Raw genomic sequence first — 27628 nt, 5'->3', positions numbered from 1 at the left:
CGGTGTTACCAGAGCGTCCACAGCTATCGCCTGAGGGTCCCTTGACCTGGCGCAATAACATCCTAGCTTTTTGTTGAGGCGGGACGCCATCATGTCCACCTGTGGCCCTTCCCAATGGTGTACAATCATTTGGAAGACTTCTGGATGAAGTCCCCACTCTCCCGGGTGGAGGTCGTGTCTGCTGAGAAAGTCTGCTTCCCAGTTGTCCACTCCGGGAATGAACACTGCTGACAGTGCTAACACATGATTTTCCGCCCATCGGAGAATCCTTGTGGCTTCTGCCATTGCCATCCTGCTTCTTGTGCCGCCCTGTCGGTTTACATGGGCGACCGCCGTGATGTTGTCTGACTAGATCAGCACCGGCTGGTTTTGAAGCAGGGGTCTTGCCTGACTTAGGGCATTGCAAATGGCCCTTAGTTCCAGAATATTTATGTGTAGGGAAGTCTCCTGACTTGACCATTGTCCTTGGAAGTTTCTTCCCTGTGTGACTGCCCCCCAACCTCGAAGGCTGGCATCCGTGGTCACCAGGACCCAGTCCTGTATGCCGAATCTGCGGCCCTCTGGAAGATGAGCACTCTGCAGCCATCACAAAAGCGACACCCTGGCCCTTGGAGACAGGGTTATCAGCCGATGCATCTGAAGATGCGATCCGGACCACTTGTCCAACAGATCCCACTGAAAGATCCTTGCATGGAACCCTCCGAATGGAATTGCTTCGTAAGAAGCCACCATCTTTCCCAAGACTCGCGTGCAATGGTGCACCGACACCTATTTTGGTTTTAGGAGGTCTCTGACTAGAGATGACAACTCCTTGGCCTTCTCCTCCGGGAGAAACACTTTTTTCTGTTCTGTGTCGAGAACCATCCCCAGGAACAGTAGACGCGTTGTAGGAACCAGCTGCGACTTCGGAATGTTCAGGATCCAGCCGTGCTGTTGTAGCACTGCCCCAGCTAGTGCTACTCCGATCAACAACTGTTCCCTGGACCTCGCCTTTATAAGGAGATCGTCCAAGTACGGAATAATTATAACTCCCTTCCTTCGATGGAGTATCATCATCTCTGCCATTACCTTGGTAAATACCCTCGGTGCCGTGGACAGACCAAACGGCAACGTCTGGAATTGGTAATGACAGTCCTGTACCACAAATCTGAGGTACTCCTGGTGAGGGGGGTAAATGGGGACATGCAGGTAAGCATCCTTGATGTCCAGTGATACCATGTAATCCCCTTCGTCCAGGCTTGCAATAACCGCCCTGAGCGATTCCATTTTGAACTTGAACCTTCGTATATAAGTGTTCCAAGGATTTCAAATTTAAAATGGGTCTCACCGAACCGTCCGGTTTCGGTACCACAAACATTGTGGAATAGTAACCCCGTCCCTGTTGAAGAAGGGGTACCTTGACTATCACCTGCTGCGAATACAGCTTGTGAATTGCCTCCAGCACTGCCTCCCTGTCTGAGGGAGCTGTCGGCAAGGCAGATTTGAGGAAACGGCGAGGGGGAGACGTCTCGAATTCCAGCTTGTACCCCTGAGATACTACCTGTAGAATCCAGGGATCCAGCCGTGACCGAGCCCACTGGTCGCTGAAATTCTTGAGACGGGCCCCCACCGTACCTGGCTCCGCCTGTGGAGCCCCAGCGTCATGCGGTGAACTTAGAGGAAGCGGGGGAGGACTTTTGTTCCTGGGAACTGGCTGTATCTGCAGCTTTTTCCCTCTACCTCTGCCTCTGGGCAGAAAGGACGCGCCTTTAACCCGCTTGTCTTTCTGGGGCCGAAAGGACTGTACCTGATAATACGGTGCTTTCTTTGGCTGTGAGGGAACATGGGGCAAAATGTTGATTTCCCAGCTGTAGCTGTGGAAACGAGGTCCGAGAGACCATCCCCAAACAACTCCTCACCCTTGTAAGGCAAAACTTCCATGTGCCTTTTAGAATCAGCATCACCTGTCCACTACCGAGTTCCTGGCAGAAATGGACATTGCGTTTATTTTAGATGCCAGTCGGCAATTATCCCTCTGTGTATCTCTCATGTATAAGACTGCGTCTTTAATATGCTCTATGGTTAGCAATATAGTGTCCCTGTCTAAGGTACAGAGAATCTGACCACGCAGCTGCAGCACTGCACATTCATGCTGAAGCAATAGCTGGTCTCAGTATAATGCCTGAGTGTGTATATACAGACTTCAGGATAGCCTCCTGCATTCTATCTGCAGGCTCCTTTAGGGCGGCCGTGTCCTGAGACGGTAGTGCCACCTTCTTTGACAGACGTGTGAGCGCTTTATCCACCCTAGGGGATGTCTCCCAACGTGACCTATCCTCTGGCGGGAAAGAGTACGCAATTAGTAACCTTTTAGAAATTACCAGTTTCTTATCGGGGGAAACTCACGCTTCTTCACACATTTATTTCATCAGATGGGGGAAAAAACCACTGGAAGCTTTTTTCTCCCCAAACATTTTTTGTGGTACCTGGGGTATTATCAGAAATGTGCAACACGTTTTTTATTGCCGTAATCATGTAACGGGTGGCTCTATTGGAATGTACAGTAGTCTCATCGTCGTCGACACTGGAGTCAGTATCCGTGTCAACATCTGTGTCTGCCATCTGAGGTAGTGGGCGTTTTAGGGCCCCTGATGGCTTTTGAGACGCCTGGGCAGGCACGGGCTGAGAAGCCGGCTGTCCCACATCTGCTTTGTCGTCAAACCTTTTATGTAAGGAGTTGACACTGTCACGTAATTCCTTCCACATGTCCATCCACTCAGGTGTCGACCCACCAGGGGGTGACATCACATTTATCGGCATCTGCTCCGCCTCCACATAAGCCTCCTCATCAAACATGTCGACACAGCCGTACCGACACACCGCACACACACAGGGAATGCTCTGACTGAGGACAGGACCCCACAAAGTCCTTTGGGGAGACAGAGAGAGAGTATGCCAGCACACACCAAAGCGCTATATAATGCAGGGATTCACACTACCCACAGTGATTTTTCCCTTATAGCTGCTATAATACACAGATTTTGCGCCTAAATTTAGTGCCCCCCTCTCTTTTTAACCCTTTGAGCCTGAAAACTACAGGGGAGAGCCTGGGGAGCTGTCTTCCAGCTGCACTGTGAAGACAAAATGGCGCCAGTGTGCTGAGGGAGATAGCACCGCCCCTTTTTCGGCGGACTTATCCCGCTCTTATAATCATAATGTGGCAGGGGTATTTTACACATATATAGCTTATTAGGCTATATTATGTGTGATTTGCCACTCTTAAGGTACTCTAATTGCTGCCCAGGGCGCCCACCCCCAGCGCCCTGCACCCATCAGTGACCGGAGTATGTGGTGTGCACAGGGAGCAATGGCGCACAGCTGCAGTGCTGTGCGCTACCTTAATGAAGACCGGAGTCATCTGCCGCCGATTTCCTGGACGTTCTTCTTGCTTCTGGCTCTGCAAGGGGGACGGCGGCGCGGCTCCGGGACCGGACGACCGAGGCTGGGCCTGTGTTCGATCCCTCTGGAGCTAATGGTGTCCAGTAGCCTAAGAAGCCCAAGCTAGCTGCAAGCAGGTAGGTCCGCTTCTCTCCCCTAAGTCCCTCGTAGCAGTGAGTCTGTTGCCAGCAGATCTCACTGAAAATAAAAAACCTAAAATATACTTTCTTTTCTAGGAGCTCAGGAGAGCCCCTAGTGTGCATCCAGCTCAGCCGGGCACAAAATTCTAACTGAGGTCTGGAGGAGGGTCATAGAGGGAGGAGCCAGTGCACACCAGGTAGTCCTAAAGCTTTCTTTAGTTGTGCCCAGTCTCCTGCGGAGCCGCTATTCCCCATGGTCCTTACGGAGTTCCCTGCATCCACTTAGGACGTTAGAGAAAATAGGAGTACCATAACCATGTCTGAACAAATCAAGTTTTTGGATAATTCCTGTATACAGGGCCTCAGCGGCCACACTCTTCCCTGGGTTATGGAAGCTGAGAGGGGTTAGTACAGGTGCAAATTACCCAGGACAAGGCCTGTCTAGTGGGCCCGTTGGTGGCCCAGGTCAGTTTGAGAGCTGGAGCAGCACCCCCTATTCGGTATTCCACAGGGAATTGTCCCCAGAGGGGGCAAAGACACACCTTCACATTTGGGTACGCCCAGTATCTAGTACTGGGGCCCGTCTGATGTCTTTGCAGCAGGGCCCTGCCCTCTGTCATTTAAATTGTGATGTTAGTTTTTAGGTTTGAATAGAAAAAAAATCCTACTGCCCAATAAAGCAGAAGGTCACCCTACTGAAACAATGTTAAAAGAAAAAATAGGATTTTAATACCTACCGGTAAATCCTTTTTTCTTAGTCTGTAGAAGATGCTGGGGACTCCAAAAGGACCATGGGGTATATACAGGATCCACAGGAGACATGGGCACTTTAAGACTTTAAAAGGGTTGTGAACTGGCTCCTCCCTCTATGCCCCTCCTCCAGACCTCAGTTATAGGAACTGTGCCCAGGGAGACGGACATTTCGAGGAAAAGGATTTTTGTTAAACTAAGGGTGAGATACATACCAGCTCACACCACAACACACCGTACAACATGGCTTTTAAGAAAATACCAGTTAACAGCATGAACCAAAAACAGCAACAGGCTGAACCTAACCAAAACACAACCATTGTGTAACCAAAGCAATAACGTTCAACAAGTACTGCAGATAGAGTCCGCCCAGCATCCTCTACGGACTAAGAAAAAAGGATTTACCGGTAGGTATTAAAATCCTATTTTCTCATACGTCCTAGAGGATGCTGGGGACTCCAAAAGGACCATGGGGTTTATACCAAAGCTCCAGACCGGGCGGGAGAGTGCGGACGTCTCTGCAGCACCGACTGAGCAAACATGAGGTCCTCATCAGCCAGGGTATCAAACTTTAGAACTTAGCAAAAGTGTTTGAACCCGACCAAGTAGCTGCTCGGCAAAGTTGAACCGCCGAAACTCCTCGGGCAGCCGCCCAAGATGAGCCCACCTTCCTAGTAGAATGGGCCTTCACCGAATCCGGTAACGGCAATCCAGCCGTAGAATGAGCATGCCGCATTGTATCACAGATCCAGCGTGCAATAGTCTGCTTAGAAGCAGGAGCCCCAATTTTGTTGGGAGCATACAGGATAAACAGAGTCTCTGCTTTCCTAATACGAGCCGTTTTGGCTACATACATTTTCAAAGCTCTGACTACATCGAGAGACTTTGAATCAGCCAAGGCTTCAGTAGCCACAGGCACCACAATAGGTTGGTTCATGTGAATCGAAGAAACCACCTTTGGCAGAAATTGTTGACGAGTTTTCAATTCCGCTCTATCCTCATGGAAGATCAAATAGGGGCTCTTGTGAGACAAAGCCGCTAATTTCAACACCCGCCTTGCGGACGCCAAGGCCAAAAGCATGACCACTTTCCAAGTGAGAATTTTTAACTCAACCTTTCGTAAAGGTTCAAACCAGTGCGACATAAGAAACTGCAACACCACGTTAAGGTCCCATGGTGCCACCGGGGGCACAAATGGAGGTTGGCTGTGCAGCACTCCTTTCACGAAAGTCTGAACCTCTGGAAGGGCGGCCAATTCTTTTTGAAAGAAAATCGATAAGGCCGAAATCTGCACTTTAATGGAGCCTAACTTTAGGCCCGCATCCACACCTGCTTGCAAAAAATGGAGAAAACGACCCAGCTGAAATTCTTCCGTAGGAGCCTTCTTGGATTCACACCAAGACACATATTTTCTCCAAATACGGTGATAATGCTTCGCCATTACTTCCTTTCTAGCTTTAAGAAGAGTGGGGATGACTTCACTGGGAATACCTTTCCGAGCTAGGATTTGGCGTTCAACCGCCACGCCATCAAACGCAACCGCGGTAAGTCTTGGAACACGCACGGCCCTTGCTGCAACAGGTCCTCTTTTAGAGGAAGAGGCCAAGGATCTTATATGAGTAATTCCTGAAGATCCGGATACCAGGCCCTCCGTGGCCAATCTGGAACAATGAGTATCGCCTGAACCCTTGTTCTTCTTATGATCCTTATCACCTTTGGAATGAGTGGAAGTGGAGGGAACACATATACCGACTGAAACACCCACGGTGTCACCAGGGCGTCCACTGCACTGGCTTGAGGGTCCCTCGACCTGGAACAATATCTCTGAAGCTTCTTGTTGAGGCGAGACGCCATCATGTCTATTTGAGGAATTCCCCAACGACTTGTCACTTCTGCAAAGACCTCTTGATGAAGACCCCACTCTCCTGGATGGAGATCGTGTCTGCTGAGGAAGTCTGCTTCCCAGTTGTCCACGCCCGGAATGAAGACCGATGACAGAGCGCTTGCATGGTTTTCCGCCCAGCGGAGAACTTTTGTGGCCTCCACCATCGCCGCTCTGCTCTTTGTTCCACCCTGGCGGTTTATGTACGCCACTGCTGTAATGTTGTCCGACTGAATCAGGACGGGCAGACCGCGAAGATGTTCCGCTTGTAGAAGGCCGTTGTAGATGTCTCTTAATTCCAGAATGTTTATGTGCAGACAAGCTTCCTGGCTTGATCATTTTCCCTGGAAATTTTCCCCCTGTGTGACTGTTCCCCAGACTCGGAGACTTGCATCCGTAGTCACCAGGACCCAGTCCTGGATCCCAAACCTGCGTCCCTCCAGGAGGTGAGAACTTTGGAGCCACCACAGGAGAGAAACTCTGGTCCTGGAAGATAGGCTTATTTTCCGGTGCATGTGCAGGTGAGACCCGGACCACTTGTCCAACAGGTCCCACTGAAACACCCTGGCATGGAACCTGCCAAACGGAATGGCTTCGTACGCTGCCACCATCTTTCCCAGCACCCGAGTGCATTGATGAATCGACACTCTTGCCGGTTTCAGAATCTCCTTGACCATGTTCTGGATTTCCAGAGCTTTTTCTACTGGGAGAAACACTCTCTGCAGTTCTGTGTCTAGGATCATGACAAAGAATGACAGCCGTGTTGTCGGAACCAACTGTGACTTTGGCAAATTTAGGAGCCAACCATGTTGTTGCAGGACTGTCAGGGAGAGCGCAACGTTTCTTAGTAACGGCTCCTTTGATCTCGCCTTTATCAGGAGATCGTCCAAGTACGGGATAATTGTGACACCCTGCTTGCGTGGGAGCACCATCATTTCCGCCATTACTTTGGTGAAAATCCTCGGAGCCGTGGAAAGACCAAACGGCAACGTCTGAAACTGGTAATGATAATCCTGAACAGCAAACCTCAGGTAAGCTTGATGTGGAGGATATATAGGGATATGTAAGTAGGCATTTTTTATGTCGACTGACGCCATAAAATCCCCCCCTTCCAGACTGGAGATCACTGCTCGGAGAGATTCCATCTTGAATTTGAATTTTTTTAGAAAGAAATTGAGGGATTTTAGGTTCAGAATCGGTCTGACCGAGCCATCCGGCTTCGGGACCACGAACAGACTTGAATAAAAGCCTTCTCCCGCTTGTGACGGGGGGACCGTGACAATAACTTGCTGCAGACACAGCTTTTCTATCGCAGCGCAGACTACTTCCCTTTCTGAACGAGAAGCTGGTAAGGGCGATTTGAAAAATCGGTGAGAGGGCACGTCTTGAAACTCCAGTTTGTACCCTTGGACCACTATTTCTAGCACCCAAGGATCCAGGGCCGAACGAGCCCAGACCTGACTGAAGAGTTGAAGACGTGCCCCCACCGGTGCGGACTCCAGCAGTGGAGCCCCAGCGTCATGCGGTGGATTTGGCAGCAGCCGGGGAGGACTTCTGCTCTTGGGAGCTTGCCCCAGCGTGCAACTTTTTTCCCTTTCCCCTACCCTCTAGCAGCAAGGAAGGAGGACCCTCGTCCTTTTTTGAATTTATTAGACCGAAAGGACTGCATCTGATAAAGAGGCGTTTTCTTTTGTTGTGCAGGGACATATGGTAGAAAAGATGACTTACCCGCGTTAGCTGTAGATACCAGGTCCGCGAGGCCCTCACCAAACAAAACACCAGCCTCCATAGCCCTCTTAGAATCAGCATCACCATTCCATTGATGAGTCCATAATGCTCTCCTAGCCGAGATTGCCATGGCATTGGCCCTTGATCCCAAGAGGCCAATATCTCTCGCAGCCTCCCTTAGATAGACTGCCGCGTCCCTGATATGACCCAGTGTCAAAAGAACGCTATCTCTATCCAGGGTGTCCAAGTCAGATAATAAGTTATCTGCCCACTTTTCAATTGCACTATTCACCCATGCCGATGCCACGGCAGGTATGAGCAGCGTACCCGTAGTGACATAAATAGATTTCAAAGTAGTTTCCTGCCTACGATCCGCAGGATCCTTTAGGGCCGCCATGTCAGGGGTCGGAAGCACCACCTTCTTGGACAGATGTGCTAGAGCTTTGTCCACATTGGGGGTTGACTCCCACTTTTTCTTATCCTCAGAGGGGAACGGGTATGCCATAATAATTCTCTTGGGAATCAGCAACTTCTTGTCCGGAATTTCCCAAGCCTTTTCAAAAAGAGTGTTCAGTTCATGAGAGGGAGGAAACGTTACCACAGGTTTCTTTCCTTTAAACATACAGACCCTTGTCTCAGGAACAGCAGGGTCTTCTGTGATATGTAACACTTCTTTTATTGCCACAATCATGAATTGAATGCTCTTAGCCAGTTTAGGATTCAACCTGGCATCATCATAGTCGACACTAGAGTCCGAATCCGTGTCGGTATCTGTGTCCGCTATTTGGGTAAACGGCCGTTTCTGTGACCCTGAGGGAGCCTGCGTTTGGGATAAAGCATCTTCCATGGACTGTCTCCATGTTTGGTTCTGGCGCCTCAGATTTATCCAATCTCTTATTTAATGAAGCCACATTTGCATTCAAGGCACTTAACATATTTACCCAATCAGCAGTCGGCGGTGCCGACAGATTCACTCCCCCACACTGTTCTGTCCCCACTCCAGCGTCCTCCTGGGAAGAGCCTGCAGCCTCAGACATGTCGCCACACTCGTACCGACACCACTATCACACTGGGCTATAGGGGACAGACCCACAATAAGGCCTATTAGAGAAACACAGAGGGAGTTTGCCAGCTCACACCCAGCGCCTATCCCGGTCTGAAATTTTCTGTGCCCCCCCCACCCCACCGTTTAGCACCCTGTTACTTGTGACAGAAGTGTAGGAGGCCAGGACCAGCATCTCTGCAGCTCACTGTGGAGAGAAAATGGCGCTGATTAGAGCCGGGAGGACCAAGCCCCGCCCCTGTAATGGCGCGATTATGTCCCGCTATTTTTTATACTGGCGGGGGTCTGTATACAGTGCCTATGCACTGTATATTACTTTTGCCAGGCTTAACTTGAGGTATTATTGCTGCCCAGGGCGCCCCCCCTGCGCCCTGCACCCCAGAAGTGCCGCTTGTGCGAGGGAGCAATGGCGCGCAGCGCGGTGCATCTGAGACTGAAGTCTTCTGCCGTCTTTAGTGAAGTCTTCTGTACTTCGGTTACTCAAACGGCTTCTTTCTTCTGGCTCTGTGAGGGGGATGACGGCACGGCTCCGGGAACGAGCAGCTAGGCTATGCCAAGTGATCAGACCCTCTGGAGCTAATGGTGTCCAATAACCTAAGAAGCAGAGCCTTTAACTCACAGAAGTAGGACTGATTCTCTCCCCTCAGTTCCACGAAGCAGGGAGCCGGTCGCCAGCAGTGCTCCCTGAAAATAATAAACCTAAAAAAAGTACTTTCCAGAGAAACTCAGGAGAGCTCCCCTCGTGTGTGTCCAGTCTCTCTGGGCACAGAATCTAACGAAGGTCTGGAGAAGGGGCATAGAGGGAGGAGCCAGTTCACACCCCTTTTAAAGTATTAAAGCGCCCATGTCTCCTGCGGATCCCGTCTATACCCCATGGTCCTTTTGGAGTCTCGCCAAAAAGACCCTCTTGGCACGTCAGGTCGCTTGGGAATCTTTTACGTTAGGAGTCTTTTTTGCCGAAAATACATCTTAATCGCGACAGGGGGCCTTATTCAGGTTGCATCGCAATTGTGATGCAATCACATTTTTTGAAAAAGGTGCACTCCGCGTACGCGTAGTCCTGTCCTGTGAGTGCGCAAGCAATTAATGCGAGTGGATCACTTTAACTGTGAACGCCTTTGCCTTTTATACAGACATAAGCGAATTCGCAGGGCGGGCAGGGAGTGGCAACCGATGCATTTTCGGGGTGACATCGGGGAAACGGAGGCGTGCTGGCAGCGTTTTAGGGGCGGTTGAGTGTCGTCACACACATCCCCTCCGATCGAAAAAAAAAAAAAAGATTTTACTTACCGGTAAATCTATTTCTCGTAGTCCGTAGTGGATGCTGGGGACTCCGTAAGGACCATGGGGAATAGACGGAGGAGACATGGGCACTTTAAGAAAGAATTTAGATTCTGGTGTGCTCTGGCTCCTCCCTCTATGTCCCTCCTCCAGACCTCAGTTAGAGAAACTGTGCCCGGAAGAGCTGACAGTACAAGGAAAGGATTTTGGTAATCCAGGGCAAGATACATACCAGCCACACCAATCACACCGTATAACTTGTGATAAACTTACCCAGTCAACAGTATGAACAACAACAGAGCATCAGTTCAACCCTGATGCAACTATAACATAACCCTTATTGCAGCAATAACTATACACAAGTATTGCAGAAGTCCGCACTTGGGACGGGCTTACAGCATCCACTACGGACTACGAGAAATAGATTTACCGGTAAGTAAAATCTTATTTTCTCTAACGTCCTAGTGGATGCTGGGGACTCCATAAGGACCATGGGGATTATACCAAAGCTCCCAAATGGGCGGGAGAGTGCGGATGACTCTGCAGCACCGACTGAGCAAACACAAGGTCCTCCTCAGCCAGGGTATCAAACTTATAGAACTTTGCAAAAGTGTTGGAACCTGACCAAGTAGCCGCTCGGCACAGCTGTAATGCCGAGACCCCTCGAGCAGCCGCCCAAGAAGAGCCCACCTTCCTAATGGAATGGGCCTTTACTGATTTTGGCAGCGGCTATCCAGCCGCAGAATGAGCCTGCTGAATCGTGTTACAGATCCAGCGAGCAATAGTTTGCTTTGAAGCAGGAGCACCAAGCTTGTTGGAAGCATACAGGATAAACAAAGACTCTGTTTTCCTGACCCTATCCGTTCTGGCTACATAAACCTTCAAAGCCCTGACCACATCAAGCAACTCGGAATCCTCCAAGTCAGTAGTAGCCACAGGCACCACAATAGGTTGGTTTATATGAAAAGATTAAACCACTTTCGGCAGGAATTGTGGATGGGTCCTCAATTCTGCTCTATCCGCATGGAAAACCAGATAGGGGCTTTTATGTGACAAAGCCGCCAATTCTGACACACGCCTAGCCGAAGCCAAGGCTAGTAGCATGACCACCTTCCACGTGAGATATTTCAATTCCACCGTTTTGAGTGGTTCAAACCAGTGGGATTTCAGGAAACTCAACACCACGTTAAGATCCCAAGGTGCCACTGGAGGCACAAAAGGGCTGAATATGCAGCAGTCCCTTTACAAACGTCTGAACTTCAGGTAGAGAAGCCAGCTCTATTTGAAAGAAAATGGATAGGGCCGAAATCTGGACCTTAATGGAACCCAATTTTAGGCCCAAAGTCACTCCTGACTGTAGGAAGTGAAGGAAACGGCCCAACTGGAATTCCTCTGTAGGGGCCTTCCTGGCCTCACACCAAGCAACATATTTTCGCCATATACGGTGATAATGTTGAGCTGTCACGTCCTTCCTAGCCATTATCAGCGTAGGAATAACCTCATCCGGAATGCCTTTCTCTGCTAGGATCCGGCGTTCAACCGCCATGCCGTCAAAAACGCAGCCGCGGTAAGTCTTGGAACAGACAGGGCCCCTGTTGCAACAAGTCCTGTCTTAGAGGAAGAGGCCACGGGTCCTCTGTGAGCATTTCTTGCAGATCTGGATACCAAGTCCTTCTTGGCCAATCCGGAACAATGAGTATTGTTCTCACTGCTCTTTTTCTTATGATTCTCAGCACCTTGGGTATGAGAGGAAGAGGAGGAAATACATAGACCGACTGGAACACCCACGGTGTCACCAGTGCGTCCACAGCTATCGCCTGAGGCTCTCTTGACCTGGCGCAATACCTCTGTAGCTTTTTGTTGAGGCGGGATGCCATCATGTCCACCTGTGGCAGTTCCCACCGACTTGCAATCTGCGTGAAGACTTCTTGATGAAGTCCCCACTCTCCCGGGTGGAGGTCGTGCCTGCTGAGGAAGTCTGCTTCCCAGTTGTCCACTCCCAGGATGAACACTGCTGACAGTGCGCTTACGTGATTCTCCGCCCAGCGAAGAATTCTGGTTGCTTCCGCCATTGCCACCCTGCTCCTTGTGCCGCCTTGTCGGTTTACATGAGCCACAGCGGTGATGTTGTCTGACTGAATCAGAACCGGTTGGTCGCGAAGCAGGGTCTCCGCTTGACGTAGGGTGTTGTATATGGCCCTTAGTTCCAGGATGTTGATGTGAAGGCAAGTCTCCAGACTTGACCACAGACCTTGGAAATTTCTTCCCTGTGTGACTGCTCCCCACCCTCGGAGGCTTGCATCCGTGGTCACCAGGACCCAGTCCTGAATGCCGAATCTGCGGCCCTCGAGAAGGTGAGCACGCTGCAGCCACCACAGGAGAGACACCCTGGCCCTGGGGGATAGGGTGATTAACCGATGCATCTGAAAATGTCTGTGTCCAGAATCATGCCCAGAAAAGGCAGACGAGTCGTAGGAATCAACTGCGACTTTGAAATATTTAGAATCCAGCCGTGTTGCCGTAACACTTCCAGAGAACGTGCTACGCTGATGAGCAACTGCTCTCTTGACCTCGCTTTTATGAGGAGATCGTCCAAGTATGGGATAATTGTGACCCCTTGCTTCCGCAGGAGTACCATCATTTCCGCCATTACCTTGGTAAATATTCTCGGAGCCTTGGAGAGACCAAACGGCAACGTCTGAACTTGGTAATGACAATCCTGTACCACAAATCTGAGGTATGCCTGATGAGGTGGATAAATGGGGACATGAAGGTATGCATCCTTTATGTCCAGAGACACCATAAAATCCCCCCTTCCAGGCTTGCGATGACCGCTCTCAGCGATTCCATCTTGAACCGGAACCTTTTCAGGTACATGTTCAGGGATTTTAAATTCAATATGGGTCTGACTGAACCGTCCGGTTTCGGTACTACAAACATGGTCGAATAATAACCCCTTCCTTGTTGAAGGAGGGGAACCTTGACCACCACCTGTTGAAGATACAATTTGTGAATTGCAGTTAACACTATTTCCCTCTCGAGGGGGGAAGCTGGCAGGGCCGATTTGAGGTATCGGTGAGGGGGCATCTCTCCGAATTCCAGCGTGTATCCCTGAGACACAATATCTATTGCCCAGGGATCCAACTGGGAGTGAACCCACTTGTGGCTGAAATTTCGGAGACGCGCCCCCACCGGGCCTAGCTCTGCCTGTGGAGCCCCAGCGTCATGCGGTGGATTTTGTGGAAGCCGGGGAGGACATCTGTTCCTGGGAACTAGCTGTGTTGTGCAGCTTCTTTCCTCTGCCCCTGCCCCTGGCAAGAAAGGACGCACCTCGGACTTTCTTGCTTTTCTGTGATCGAAAGGACTGCATTTGGTAATACGGTGCTTTCTTAGGCTGTGAGGAAACATATGGCAAAAAATTTGACTTTCCAGCAGTAGCTGTGGAGACCAGGTCCGAGAGACCCTCCCCAAACAATTCCTTACCCTTGTAAGGTAAAACCTCCATGTGCCTTTTTGAGTCGGCATCACCTGTCCATTGGCGAGTCCACAGGACCCTTCTGGCAGAAATCGACATAGCATTTATTCTAGAACCCAGTAGACTAATGTCTCTTTGAGCATCTCTCATATATAGGACAGCGTCTTTTATAAGCCCCAGGGTCAATAATATAGTATCCTTGTCTAAGGTATCAAGTTCCTCAGACAGGGTGTCCGTCCATGCTGCTACAGCACTACACACCCAGGCCGACGCGATCGCTGGCCTCAGTAAGGTACCTGAATGTGTATAAATGGACTTCAGGGTACCCTCCTGCTTTCTATCCGCAGCATCTTTGAGGGTAGCCGTATCCTGTGACGGCAGGGCTACCTTCTTGGATAAGCGTGTTAAAGCTTTGTCCACCCTAGGGGAGGATTCCCAGCGTAACCTGTCCGTTGGCGGGAAAGGATACGCCATAAGAATCCGTTTGGAAATCTGCAGTTTTTTATCTGGAGATTCCCAAGCCTTTTCACATAACTCATTTAGCTCGTGTGAAGGGGGAAAGGTCACCACCTGCCTCTTTTCCCCATACATATGAACCCTCTTGTCAGGGACTGGGGTTTCCTCTGTGATGTGCAACACATCCTTAATTGCTATAATCATATAACGGATGGATTTAGCCAATTTTGGCTGTAACTTTGCATCATCGTAATCGACACTGGGATCAGAATCCATGTCGGTATCTGTGTCAACAATTTGGGATAGTGGGCGCTTCTGAGACCCTGACGGTCTCTGCGACATAGGATCAGGCACGGGCTGAGACCCTGACTGTCCTGAGGCTTCAGCTTTTTCAAACCTTTTATGCAAGGAATTAACATTATCATTTAAAACCTTCCACATATCCATCCAATCAGGTGTCGGCGCCGTCGGCGGAGACACCACATTCATTTGCTCCCGCTCTGCTTCCACATAGCCTTCCTCGTCAAACATGTCGACACAAGCGTACCGACACACCACACACACAGGGAATGCCCTTTTTGAAGACAGTTCCCCCACAAGGCCCTTTGGAGAGACAGAGAGAGAGTATGCCAGCACACACCCCAGCACTATAAACCCAGGAATAACACAGTAACTTAATGTTAACCCAGTAGCTGCTGTCATATTGATTTTTGCGCCTAATTATGTGCCCCCCCTCTCTTTTTACCCTCTTCTACCGTGTATCTGCAGGGGAGAGCCTGGGGAGCTTCCTCTCAGCGGAGCTGTGGAGAAAAAATGGCGCTGGTGAGTGCTGCAGAAGAAGCCCCGCCCCCTCGACGGCGGGCTTCTGTCCCGCTTAAATATGTATTTTCTTGGCGGGGGCTCATACATATATACAGTGCCCAACTGTATATATGTTCACTTTTGCCAAAAAGAGGTCCAAATGCTGCCCAGGGCGCCCCCTGCGCCCTTACAGTGACCGGAGTATGTGAGGTGTGTGGGAGCAATGGCGCACAGCTGCAGTGCTGTGCATTACCTCAGTGAAGACCGGAGTCTTCTGCCGCCGATTTCGAAGTCTTCTTGCTTCTCATACTCACCCGGCTTCTGTCTTCCGGCTCTGCGAGGGGGACGGCGGTGCGGCTCTGGGATCGGACGACGAGGGTGAGATCCTGTGTACGATCCCTCTGGAGCTAATGGTGTCCAGTAGCCTAAGAAGCAGGACCTATCTGCAGAGAGTAGGGCTGCTTCTCTCCCCTCTGTCCCACGATGCAGGGAGTCTGTTGCCAGCAGAGCTCCCTGAAAATAAAAAACCTAACAAAATACTTTCACACAGCAAGCTCAGGAGAGCTCACTGAAAAGCACCCAGCTCGTCCGGGCACAGATTCAAACTGAGGTCTGGAGGAGGGACATAGAGGGAGGAGCCAGAGCACACCAGAATCTAAATTCTTTCTTAAAGTGCCCATGTCTCCTGCGGAGCCCGTCTATTCCCCATGGTCCTTACGGAGTCCCCAGCATCCACTAGGACGTTAGAGACAAAAGGCGGCGCCACAGTTTCTTTGACCACGCTGTAATTGCGTTGCGATTGCAATTACAGCGTGATCGCAGTGGGTGGGCGGTGGGTCGCATACTGGTCATCCTTGCCCTGCGATAGGTGTCCCCAGCATGCGATTGCAAGGATTACAGATTCAGCTTCAGCTAAAAAGCAGAATCTGCAATCCTTACTGAATAAGGTCCAATGAGACTGTGCTGACTAATTTGATACATGACACTTGTATATTGTGTGTTACGTAGTCTGTATACGGAGCAGAACAGCACTTTTATTGGAAAAAAGCTGTGGGCGACTGAGTCTCTGAATCTGTATATGAAGTGCTACAAAGTAGAGGCCGCAGCTTTTTTCCAATATACAGTAAGTGATGTTCTGTTCCGTATCCAGACTCAGTCACACACAATATACAAGTTTCATATATCAAATTAATCAGCACAGTCTCCTTGTGCGTCCTAGCAACATTGGTGGTTATTCCAAGTTGATCGCTAGCCGTTTTCGTTTGCAGCACAGCAATTAGGTAAAAAAGCGGCTCTTCTGCGCATGCGTATGCGGCGCAATGCGCACGCGCGACGTACTTTCACAACAGCCGATGCAGTTTCACACAAGGTTTAGCGACGCTTTTCAATCGCACTGCTGGCCGCAGAGTGATTGACAGGAAGTGGGTGTTTCTGGGAGGTAACTAGCCGTTTCCGGGGAGTGTGTGGAAAAACGCAGGCGTGTCAAATACAAATGTAGGCGTGCCTGGGGAAACGCAGGTGTGGCTGGCTGAACGCAGGGCGTGTTCGTAATGTCAAAACAGGAACTAAACAGACTGAAGTGATCGCTAGCTAGGAGTAAGTCTCGAGTTGCTCAGAAACCGCACAATCTTTTTTTGTAGTAGCGCTGCGATCCTTTCGGTCGCACTTCTGCTAAGCTAAGATACACTCCCAGAGGGTGGCGGCTTAGCGTTTGCACGGCTGCTAAAAGCAGCTACCGAGCGAATAACTCGGAATGAGGGCCATTGTATTGTGACTAAGATGCATTTTTGGGGGAAATAAAAAGAAATCCAATGTTAGCAGAGTTGCACGGGAGCTGGCAGCTCACACACGCTAGACATCTCACGCTGCACGTTGTATCGAGGCTAGATACAGGAGGACGCATCTGTATATCATTTTCCAAAGCAATAATAATTAGCATTAAAAACTTTATGTAACTAATGATCAAAAAATTTGGCTTCCTCCCAAATATGAGAGGGATGTTCTGACTTGTGAACAAGAAATACTGATTGTTAAGCTTAGGGCTAATACAAACAGGTTTACCACATTTCAATTTCCTGTAGTAAACAATGAACATGAACAAAGGAACAAAGGAACAAGGATATTATTTTGTGATATTGCTGCAATATCATGGAATTCACCCAATATTGTCGTGTGGCCTCAAAACATTTATGATGTCCTATAATGATTAACCCATACAGTCATGATCTGCCATGTTTGAAAGTGGAGTTGTCATAAGGTTATTGGTCCTAGTTTACAACCATTTCCTAATGTCACTACCAGCTTCCGTGATCCACCAGCTCAGCTCACACTCTGAACACTCGGATATTTGCCACTTTGACCACCTATAGGGGAGACATAAACCGCTTTTAGACCAATATTGCGGGTCGCAGCCTGGAGCCTGAAACGGATGCTACCCGGCTGCGACCCGCGTAAGCCCCCTTTCCCACCGCAGTCACCAGCCTGGCATATTGCCGGGTTGGTGACGATGCCTGTGAACCAGCGGGGGCGGCGCTGGGAGATCACATGATCTCCAAGCGTCGCCTGTATATACACTGTAACCGGGATGCCGTGTCGATGCGACCCGGCTAACGTTTACACCGCACAGTTTGCCACTAATTCAACCCTGCAAACTATCCGAGTTGGAATACTGGGTCACTCGACGCGGATTATTCCAACTCGGACCTTTTACACCGAGCAGCAACACTGGTTATGCACGCTTATGTGCAATAACCTGTGTTATATGCTGGCGGTGTAAAAGGGGTAGAAATGTATCCTGGTTTTTCCCTATAACAGTCCTAGTTTTTCAAACTAAAAAACTTTAGCTGAGAATAATTACATTCCAAATCTTTGCACACCCAGTTTCACAGGATTAGCAGGGAAGAACTGAATAACTGTTTAATTGCATTTGGCTCAGATAATGTATTGAATGGAAATGATCGACAAAGAACACTTCATGTTACATGGGTGTGTCAGTGTTCTGGGCACCTACTTATGACATTCTTTGTACTTTTAGCTAAACTGAAATTATACATTATCTACTTGTTCTTTCCAATTTATTGGTCAAAGAAAAAAAAAATCAAAAAGCAGTAAATGCTTTGGGGTCTATTTATTAAAGGTACATTGTCACAAAATGACATACTGAGACCGGCGAGTCTCCGTGCAGCCCACTCTACTGTGCTGCGGTTCGTAGGGTAATCCGGACTCCGACGCCCAACTCTGCTAATGTTGTTATTAATAGTTCTATATGTATTTAAATCCAATGTTTTTTGTTTGATTACATGTAGTTTTTATGTGACATTAAATATTTATTATACTTTATATATTGCCTTGAATATTTAGTGTAATGTACATTGCGCAGCCAATTTTTCTTCTGCACTGCTACTTTGACTGTGACCCTGACCTCGGACCACCTGACTACGTTATTGGCTACTGATTCTGTACCTCGCTTCAGTTACACTCCCACAACATCACATCCATAGGGCAGCGACCTGTGGACTCCCTGCAGCAAAGCTCATCCTGCCTTGCAGCGGTACTTGGCAAAGACTTGGGGGTCTGTTAGACTCTGTGCCTTGACCCTTCCAGCACAAATTGTGGTCGGACAGCATCCTATGCACCCAGAACGTGATATACATAAACCCTAAATCCTACAAAAATGGGATTATACACAGGATTTAGGGCTTCTGTCTATCTGTCAAAGTCACCATCCTGGGGGCGACTATTGCTGGCGGTAGCGTTCACCAGGGGCCTCCTGCAGTGCTTCCCCAAGCAAAGCAGTGTAAAGCCTATTTAGCATACTACTATCAACACCATCTCTTCTTTTCTTACTTTCTTATTATTTAGCTGATTATTATTATTATTATTATTATTATATTTTTTTTTTATAGAATGTGGAAATGGAAGCTCAGTCCTCAGTGGGTATGCTATATTAAAGAAACAAAAACAAACACTCAACAGTACTAATGTGGGTCCTTACAAATCAAGGTCCATGTACTTATGAATGCTAGAGAGATTTAAGCTTTACAAATAACCCTGGCATGTTAAAAGGACAGAATTATCAATTGTGGGTCAGGATGAATTTAGCTCAGGATGCAGTCAAGATCCCGCCGGACGGAATCCCGGCGGTCGAAATACCGACACCGGGATCCCGACCGGCACAATCCCGACATATTCTCCCTCTGTGGGTGTCCACGACACCCACAGAGGGAGAATAAATTAGTGTGTCGAGCGTAGCGAGGCACCTTGCCCGCAGTGCGGCGAGCCTGCAAGGGGGCGCGTTGCGCTCGCCCCCCTGTCGGGATTGTGCCAGTCGGGATCCCGGTGTCGGTATTCCGACCGCCGGGATCCCGTCCGGCGGGATTTCGTACTGATCCCTTTAGCTCCCATTCTTAAGTTATGGCTCTTTTGTGTATATCACTGTGAAATAATACTCATATAGTTATAACTATGAAACCATCTCTCTGCAGGCTCCGGACAGATGACATATTACAACAGTGTGTTGTAGGTTGACATAACAGGCTGTTAATCACCCTATCACCATGACAATTACAGCCAAGAAGGGCAGCCAAGTGACCTTAACGAAAGCAGGATTTTATTTTTCTTTTAAATGCACATTTATTAATGTCTAGCTGATTGCACAGAATTACACCAATATTATAGGTAAGAGAATTGTAATGCTAGAATGATATACCTTATAACATTTGTGTATTGATGAAACACAGGACTTTGATTTAGACTGATAAATAAACCAGCATTAAATGGTGTAGGGTAATTATCCTAAAGGACATTATAAGTGGCTGGGGGTGCTCCCTGGAATCGAATACACTGTACTCAGAAAAGGTTCTAATCGACACAGGTTGATTATCAGAGGATAATCCCTTTATGGGGCACTCTTTTGGGTATGAGACATATAGAGTAAATTAATTAATTTTAATTCTATATGTATCATACCCAAAAGAGTGCCCGAAAAAGGGATCATCCTCTGATAACCGACATGTGTCGATTAGAACTTTTTATGAGAACATTTGTGTATTGATCAGGCTGTCAAGTTTGGCTTTTTATTGCCACATCACATGGGTGGACATTATTTCATTAGCTGAAGACAATAACCAGACAAAGCGTAAAGCACATGATAACATAAAAAGCATAATACAGTCCTTAAGGCATAGAAGGTAAACAACACATTAGGTTTTAGGGCAATAGTACACAATTTAATTTCATTCTAAATATAGCCTAGTACTGTAGTACAAAAAGATCATACAAAACAGCTATAAGCTTTCCATCTGGTCTAGAGTTTACTTGTAAGCCTATACATAACGCACTTGGGTGTTAGTAATATAAAAAGCGGATATCTTGTTCCAAACAGGTGGCAAGTAAAATGATCTAGAGGTATTAAAAGGTATAACAAATATATTATTACATGCAATGTCTATGGATCGGATTAAGCAGTGGGTGAAGTAACACAAATGTATACAGCCAGGATTTATAGACCACACCAGTTGAAAGAGATAATTATTTAGGACTAATAGGTTGGTATCACATATCACCACCTTTTCAGTTGCAGTTCCTAAAAAGCAAATATCCAGGGCTTTTGTGTATCTTAGGGGGCGATGTACTAAGTAGTGAAAAGAGTGGAGAAGTGAGCCTGTGGAGAAGTTTCCCATTACAACCAATCAGCTGCTCTGTATCATTTTATAGTATGCAAATTATAAATGTTACTTCATTGCTGTATGGTTGCCATGGACAATTTCTCCACTGGCTCACATCTCCACTCTTTTCTCTGCTTACTACATCTCCCCCTTTGAAAGTCCCAACTAATCAGCTCCTGTCATTTTTCAAACACAGCCTGTAACATGGCAGTTAGAAGCGGATTAGCTGGTACTTTATTTCCATCCATTTTATCTCTTTCCAAGGCTTAGTACATAGATCCCTTAGTAACAGTGTAAGCATAGTGGTGGCAATGGCACCATTGGCTTTTATTTGACCTTTTTCAAATGTCTATACTAATGCGTGAAGTGAATAAAAAACAAATACTGTAGGTGTGTTTACCAACTCTCGGATGGATGATATGGATGCTGAGCCGTACTAGTATGATTTGCTAATACCTAGAACAGAGGCATAAAGTCTAACACATTGGTGGTTTTTACCAGAGACCCGCACAAGGTTTTTTTGGCTTTGCTGCACCTGGTTACGGCCCTCTGCCTGGTTAACTACATATGTGGTTGGTGAATATTGGAGGCACTGAAGGAGTACATAGAGGCAGAACCAAGATGCATGGTAAAGCGTAGTAAACAGAACCAGGTCAGAAGCTGAAAGGTAATGAGGTACCATGGGATGGGTAGGATTAGATCAGAGGACTAGGTGAAGTCATAACCGGAAGATTGCTAGGAGCAGAAACGAAGGAAGAAGAAATAAAAAGGTCAAAAGGAGGCCTGGAATCAGAACCAGGAGATCGTGAGAAGCAGTCCCAATGTAGCAGGAAAGGAGAGTCGTCATACAGAATGGATCAGAACACTGAGAATCACACTGGGAGACACAGAGACCAGACACTGGAGTACATCTATGGAGCCTAATGCTCTGGCACTGAATAGTGTTTAGAGACTAACATTTATAGGGGGGGGGGGGGGGGGGGGGGGGGAGTTTAAATTTGGTGCAAAATGTAATGTCATATTTGACATGCCTGTAGCTGGTAGAATGGCAAGTGCACTCCTATGGGAGCTCAGGCTGCGTGGAAAACAAACGGTCAACAGCAGCAGCCAGCCAAGGAAGAGCTGCCACTGCTTCATTCAGAGACCTGAAGATGCCGGCAGTCCTCTGTAAAAGCTAGGTTGACAGGAGATACCAGCAGTCCTTGCAGCAGACAGGAGGGGGACTGCTGGCAATGGGAGCTGTGGTAGGTAAGTGGGAACCAGGCTCCGGCACGCTGTGACAGTGTGAATGAGCCCTATGGGTCTGATTCAGAGTCGGTGGTTGTGCTTCCAGGTTGTACTAAGGTTCGTCCCTGGGTTGCCCGAAGAACAGCCCTGTGGTAATCTGGAGCACAAACTGGATGCATCCCACTGCAAGTACAGCTCTGGAAAGAGCTTCCGAGAAGTTCTGGCAGTAACTACTATGTTCTTTGCAGTGACCACCATATAATGCAGAGGTCATCACAATGACTGCCATAAAATACAGAAAACATTGCAGTGACCGCCATATAATACATGTTCTCTGTATTATATGATAGTCATTGTGATGGTGGTCACTGCAATGTTCTCTTTATTATATGGCGGTCACCGAGATACTTTCAATATTACGTAATGGTCACTGCAATGCTCTCTGCATTATATACTGGTCACTGCAATGCTCTCTGCACTAAACAGTGGTCACTGTAATGCTGTTATATGACAGGCACTGCAATGCAACTGACACTGCATACCTGTATTGTACATGCTCAAAGTAGAAAACATCTGTGATTTAACCAATATGTCTACATGACTTTTGTTGTCAACTTTACAGTGTTTGGGAGCAAATGGACGACTGTCATTTGCTTCCGTACATTACCAGATTATTAGTCATACCAGCCAGATTGGACAGATGGTCTGCCAGATAATAGTACAGTGTATGCCCAGCTGTAGACACAACGCAATGCAGCTAGGATGCACCAGGCGACTGTGCTGATTAATTTGATATGTAACAATTGTATATCTGTGTGCGACTGAGTCTGGATATAAAACACAACGTATTTGGCATGGAAAAAAGCCACGGCCGCTTCATCGTAACATTTTGTATGCAGATTCAGAGACTCAGTCACACACAAATATACAAGTGTCACATATCAAATGAAACAGCACAGTCTCCTGGTGTGTGCACGACGCATTGTGTTGCATCTAAGATTCTTTTTTAGCAAAGAAAGACACCCGACGTTAGCAGTCTTAAGTGACCTGGCTTACCAAGAGGGTCTTTTTGGCGCACCTGCAGAAAAGATGAGGACACATCTGTAAAACTGTAAGCTCAACCCAGCTCAAACATGCACATCTGCAAAGCAGTAAGTTACCCCGCACAGCCCTGGTCCAGTATTGCCATTGCAGCTATTTATTTTTTTAAATGGCAACAGGTAAGAAGGGAATTAATTTATTAATTTACTGCAGTGGCTAGGGATGTGGGATTAAAATGCATATCAATATGACAATAATTAGTGAACAATTTTTTTCTTTTTTCTTTTTTAATTAATCTAATCTATTCCTGCACTCAAGGAAAGGCAGACAATACATTTCACACAGAGTCACAAAAACACTCCAATGTTTTCTTGTTATACAGTAGCTCCACTATAGAGTGGCTGAAGGTAGTTGCTAGCTATGCCCTCCATGGAGACAGCCCCACCTATATGGAGACCACACCCACATCGGTCACACCCCCACATCACTTGTCACATCAGCACACAATAGGCCCTTCATAAATTTCAGCTCTAGGCCCATGTCGACATTAATATGAGTCCCAACTCAGATTCAGGCCCTACAGACAGATTCAGGCCCTCTTCCCTCATCATTGCTGCAGTCATGTTAAACAGCACTTCTAGTTGCAAGTGCTTTTACTAACGCAGTGTGTCTTTTTGTTGCTTTCTTTTTCTGGAAAACACTGTAACGTAGCATTTCGTATGCAGATACAACAAAGCAGATGTCCCTTTGGTGCATGTACAGACACATCACAGCAGATGTAATGTAGTGTAGTGTAGTATGGTTGTTCCAAAAATATTTTTGATTATATAAGTTGGTTAAGTGGTAATACTAAAGCTTAACATATGTCAATGTGGTGTGACAAAGAAAAACGCTTTGCCTTCTAGATGTTATTGTTGAAACAGCAGGGCCGGACTGGGACTAAAAATAGGCCATGGCATTTTTGAAGCACACAGGCCCACCTCTGTGACTCCTCCCCTTAGTATTCCTGACTCCTCCCACTTATTAGTCTATGTTCTTACAAATATAATTAATATTCTAACAACATACAGGTGTACATCATTCTCTATTAAAATATACACAACCAGTGGTTGAAGTGGAAATTTTGAAGTGGGGGTATGGAAATGTGAGGTTTGTACGGAAAAGGGGCGTGGTCACTCAAAGGGGGCGTGGCCTTCAGTGTAGTTTACCACACCATACACCCCTTGTACGCATTATGCACCACAATAGTAGGACCCCTTATACTATCTAGTACTGCTGCCCCTTTCACATTATACCACACAGTATGAGCCAAAATTCACATTACAGCACCCGGTATGAGCCGAAATTTACATTATATGCCCCCGATAGTGCAGTGCCAGGGATACAAATGCCCCCACAGTGCCAGGTATACAAATGCCCCCACAGTGCCAGGTATACAAATGCCCCCACAGTGCCAGGTATACAGATGCCCCCACAGTGCCAGGTATACAGATGCCCCCCACAGTGCCAGGTATACAAATGCCCCCACAGTGCCAGGTATACAGATGCCCCCACAGTGCCAGGTATACAGATGCCCCCACAGTGCCAGGTATACAAATGCCCCCACAGTGCCAGGTAAACAATTGCCCCCACAGTGACAGGTAAACAATTGCCCCCACAGTGACAGGTAAACAATTGCCCCCACAGTGCCAGGTATACAAATGCCCCCACAGTGCCAGATCCACAAATGCCCCCCACAGTGCCAGGTATACAAATGCCCCCACAGTGCCAGGTATACAAATGCCCCCACAGTGCCAGGTATACAAATGCCCCCACAGTGCCAGGTATACAAATGCCCCCACAGTGCCAGGTATACAAATGCCCCCACAGTGCCAGGTATACAGATGCCCCCACAGTGCAAGGTATACAGATGCCCCCACAGTGCCATGTATACAGATGCCCCCACAGTGCCAGGTAAACAATTGCCCCCACAGTGCAAGGTATACAAATGCCCCACAGTGCCAGCCAATTGCCCCCACAGTGCCAGGTATACAAATGCCCCCACAGTGCAAGGTATACAAATGCCCCCACAGTGCCAGGTATACAGATGCCCCCACAGTGCAAGGTATACAGATGCCCCCACAGTGCCATGTATACAGATGCCCCCACAGTGCCAGGTAAACAATTGCCCCCACAGTGCCAGGTATACAAATGCCCCACAGTGCCAGCCAATTGCCCCCACAGTGCCAGGTATACAATTGCCCCCACAGCAGCCAGTGCTGCAGCTGCTTACCACTGCTGCTGCTGCTCCTCCTCCTCCGGGCTGTGAGGGACGGGGGTGAGAGTGCCGGGCGCCCGCCAGCGCGGCTGTGTCTGGCACGGTAGCGTATAGCGTTCAAACCAGCCGCCGGTTCGTGAGCCAATCAGAGCTCGCGGACCGGCGGCTTCTGATTGGCTGCCGGTCCGCGAGTTCTGATTGGCTCACGAACCGGCGGCTGCTTTGAAGTCCGCTATACGCGCCGCGCCAGACAGCCGTGCTGGCGGGTGCCCGGCGCTCTCACCCCCGTCCCTCACAGCTCTCCAATCCTGAACAGTATAATTTTGGATAGTGACATCTCAGTTTTCTTAGGCCCACTTTAGGACACATTTATAGTGATTAGGGTACTAGTGGGAATGCTTTTACCTTTCTATCTATAGCTTATACAATAAGCCCTTCTGTAACTAATATTTATTCACATCTATATTATAGCACATACAAATGACTTACCACCATACTTTCATGCCGTCTGAGCACAGAGAAAGAGAAGGCAGGACAGGAGCAGTAGTGGCAGGCCTTATAACAGGTGTACATTTTACCAGAGCTTCCTGTAACCTAATGGAAGACAGAAAAACAATAATGAATCAGCCTATGCTATCTACAATCAATCAATATAAGCCTTGCACCAGCCAATCCAGCATGCCAAGAGACATTCTGCATGAAGAGAGCTTGAGTGAACTGAGGCAAAGTTTAATGTATGCCTGCATCGTGCATGATCCGGGAACTAAGCGCAACTATGGGGGATGCAGACTTGTATACATTTCAGTTGCATCTTCTCTTGTGACCGAAAGGGCGTAAATGGGCTGTAATGGGGTGTTCTCATGTATGGAAAATTACAGAGACGGGAGTATTGATGCATTTGCAGGTTATGCACATTCGGATAGAAGTGTAAATATGCCTTAAGCAAATCTTTTGCACAAAAATAGGACAGTGCAAGTGTACCCTGATGATGATGATCATCATCATCATCACCACCAACAAACTAAGTGTATAGTCTGGGGGGAGGTTTGGATGCTAAGATACATTCAACTTTTCATACTTTCTAAATCAGTGGTTCACAACTCCAGACCTGCAACGGGTCATGTTTTCTGGATTTCTTTAATAATGCACAGGTGAGTTAATCTATATTCCTGGTTCAGTAATTAGTCCACCTACATACACATGGATATCCATCAAATATGACCTGTTAGGGATACCCGAGGACTGTAGCTAAAAACCACTCTTCTAAATGAGGGTTCTATGTACTAAGGTGCATACACACTAGTCGATTTTGAGCTCAAAGTAGCTCACTTTTAGGCGTTTTAGGCTACTTTGAGCTCAAAACCTCCTAGTGTGTATGGCCAGGCAATGAGTGGTGGGCGCTAATGCGTGCTCCCGCATCATCGCCGTCCGCCGCTGTCCGTCGGCTTGTTTTACCGGCAGAGTGAACCACTTTCCACAGTCTCCTACTGTGGAAAGTGGTTCACCCTCGTGAACATCGCTGGGCCGAGTGATAATAGCTCAGTGTGTATGAACTGAGCGATTCTCCTGCCAGCGATGTTCACATCATCGCTGTGCATACACACTGGGCAAAAACTGCCTAGTGTGTATGCATCTTTAGCCTTGGAGAAAGATAAAATGGATGGAGATAAAGTACAAATCAGCTAGCTCCTAACTGTAATTTTAACACTGCCTACAACATGGCAGTTAGTAGCTGATTAGCTGGTACTTAGGTTTAGTACTCCTAGGTTTAGTACATAGACCACTAAATTGTGATTTGTGGTGTAGTCCCATTTCATTACCAGCAGCGGCTCCTATCTTTTGTGGGCAGGGGGGCTAATGATGTCCATGCCGGAGAGGGAGAGAGCCAGCCCCCGGACAGCCGGGACCCTGCACCTATGCAATGGATCTGCCAGGCGCCGGGACTTGCGCATAAGTGGCTGCTTGAGTGTGCATGCACAAACCCCTGGCTTCTATGGACTACATAGGTTGCAGCCCATAGAAGCCAGGTAGAGCCAACGATGTGGCAGGGTGTTGGAAGCCAACTCTCTGCTAATAGCAGCCCGGAGGGAAGAAACACCTCCCGATAGGACTGCCTGTCCTGTGGGTGACAGGCAGGTAGCACTTCCAATAGGAAGTCACTGCCAGTCACAGTGAAGCCACTGAGCCGGTGTAGTCACAGAGACTGCAACTGGCTTAGCTGAGCTCACTGAAGTGGCGGAATGTACTGGGGGGGGGGGGGGGGGTCACCATTCCTGCTCCCCATAGGTAAAGTCTGCCACTGTTCACCACTGCATTTCTGGTGAATACTTTTAAACTTACTCCAGAAGGGGCCATTTTAGACATGTTCTCATACAAGTCCATAAGTTTTTATTGGGGTTTCAGTGGCAGCGCAAAAAAGTGTGTTAAAGTTGTGGATAAAAATT

The 27628-nt window shown here is 48.0% G+C and overlaps 1 protein-coding gene across 6 annotated transcripts in view; it reads right to left on the bottom strand.

Annotated features, from left to right (window-relative positions):
* Positions 1 to 27628, bottom strand: part of ZSWIM7 (zinc finger SWIM-type containing 7) — a 346796-nt gene that overhangs the window by 6159 nt on the left and 313009 nt on the right. For 3 of the 6 annotated variants that reach the window (XM_063957378.1, XM_063957374.1, XM_063957376.1), the window contains 2 exons: positions 25674 to 25778; positions 22943 to 22964 (listed from right to left, as the gene is read on the bottom strand). In XM_063957378.1, the coding sequence (XP_063813448.1) occupies positions 22943 to 22964; positions 25674 to 25778 (127 nt within the window). The remainder of the gene's footprint in view (positions 1 to 22942; positions 22965 to 25673; positions 25779 to 27628) is intronic. The other 3 variants (XM_063957377.1, XM_063957375.1, XM_063957373.1) reach the window with 1 other exon arrangement.

Source organism: Pseudophryne corroboree, chromosome 2 (assembly GCF_028390025.1).
Source record: "Pseudophryne corroboree isolate aPseCor3 chromosome 2, aPseCor3.hap2, whole genome shotgun sequence".
Taxonomy (NCBI): Eukaryota; Metazoa; Chordata; class Amphibia; order Anura; family Myobatrachidae; genus Pseudophryne; species Pseudophryne corroboree.
The sequence above is the reverse complement of the archived record's forward strand: the minus strand, read 5'-3'. Positions and strand labels throughout refer to the sequence as shown.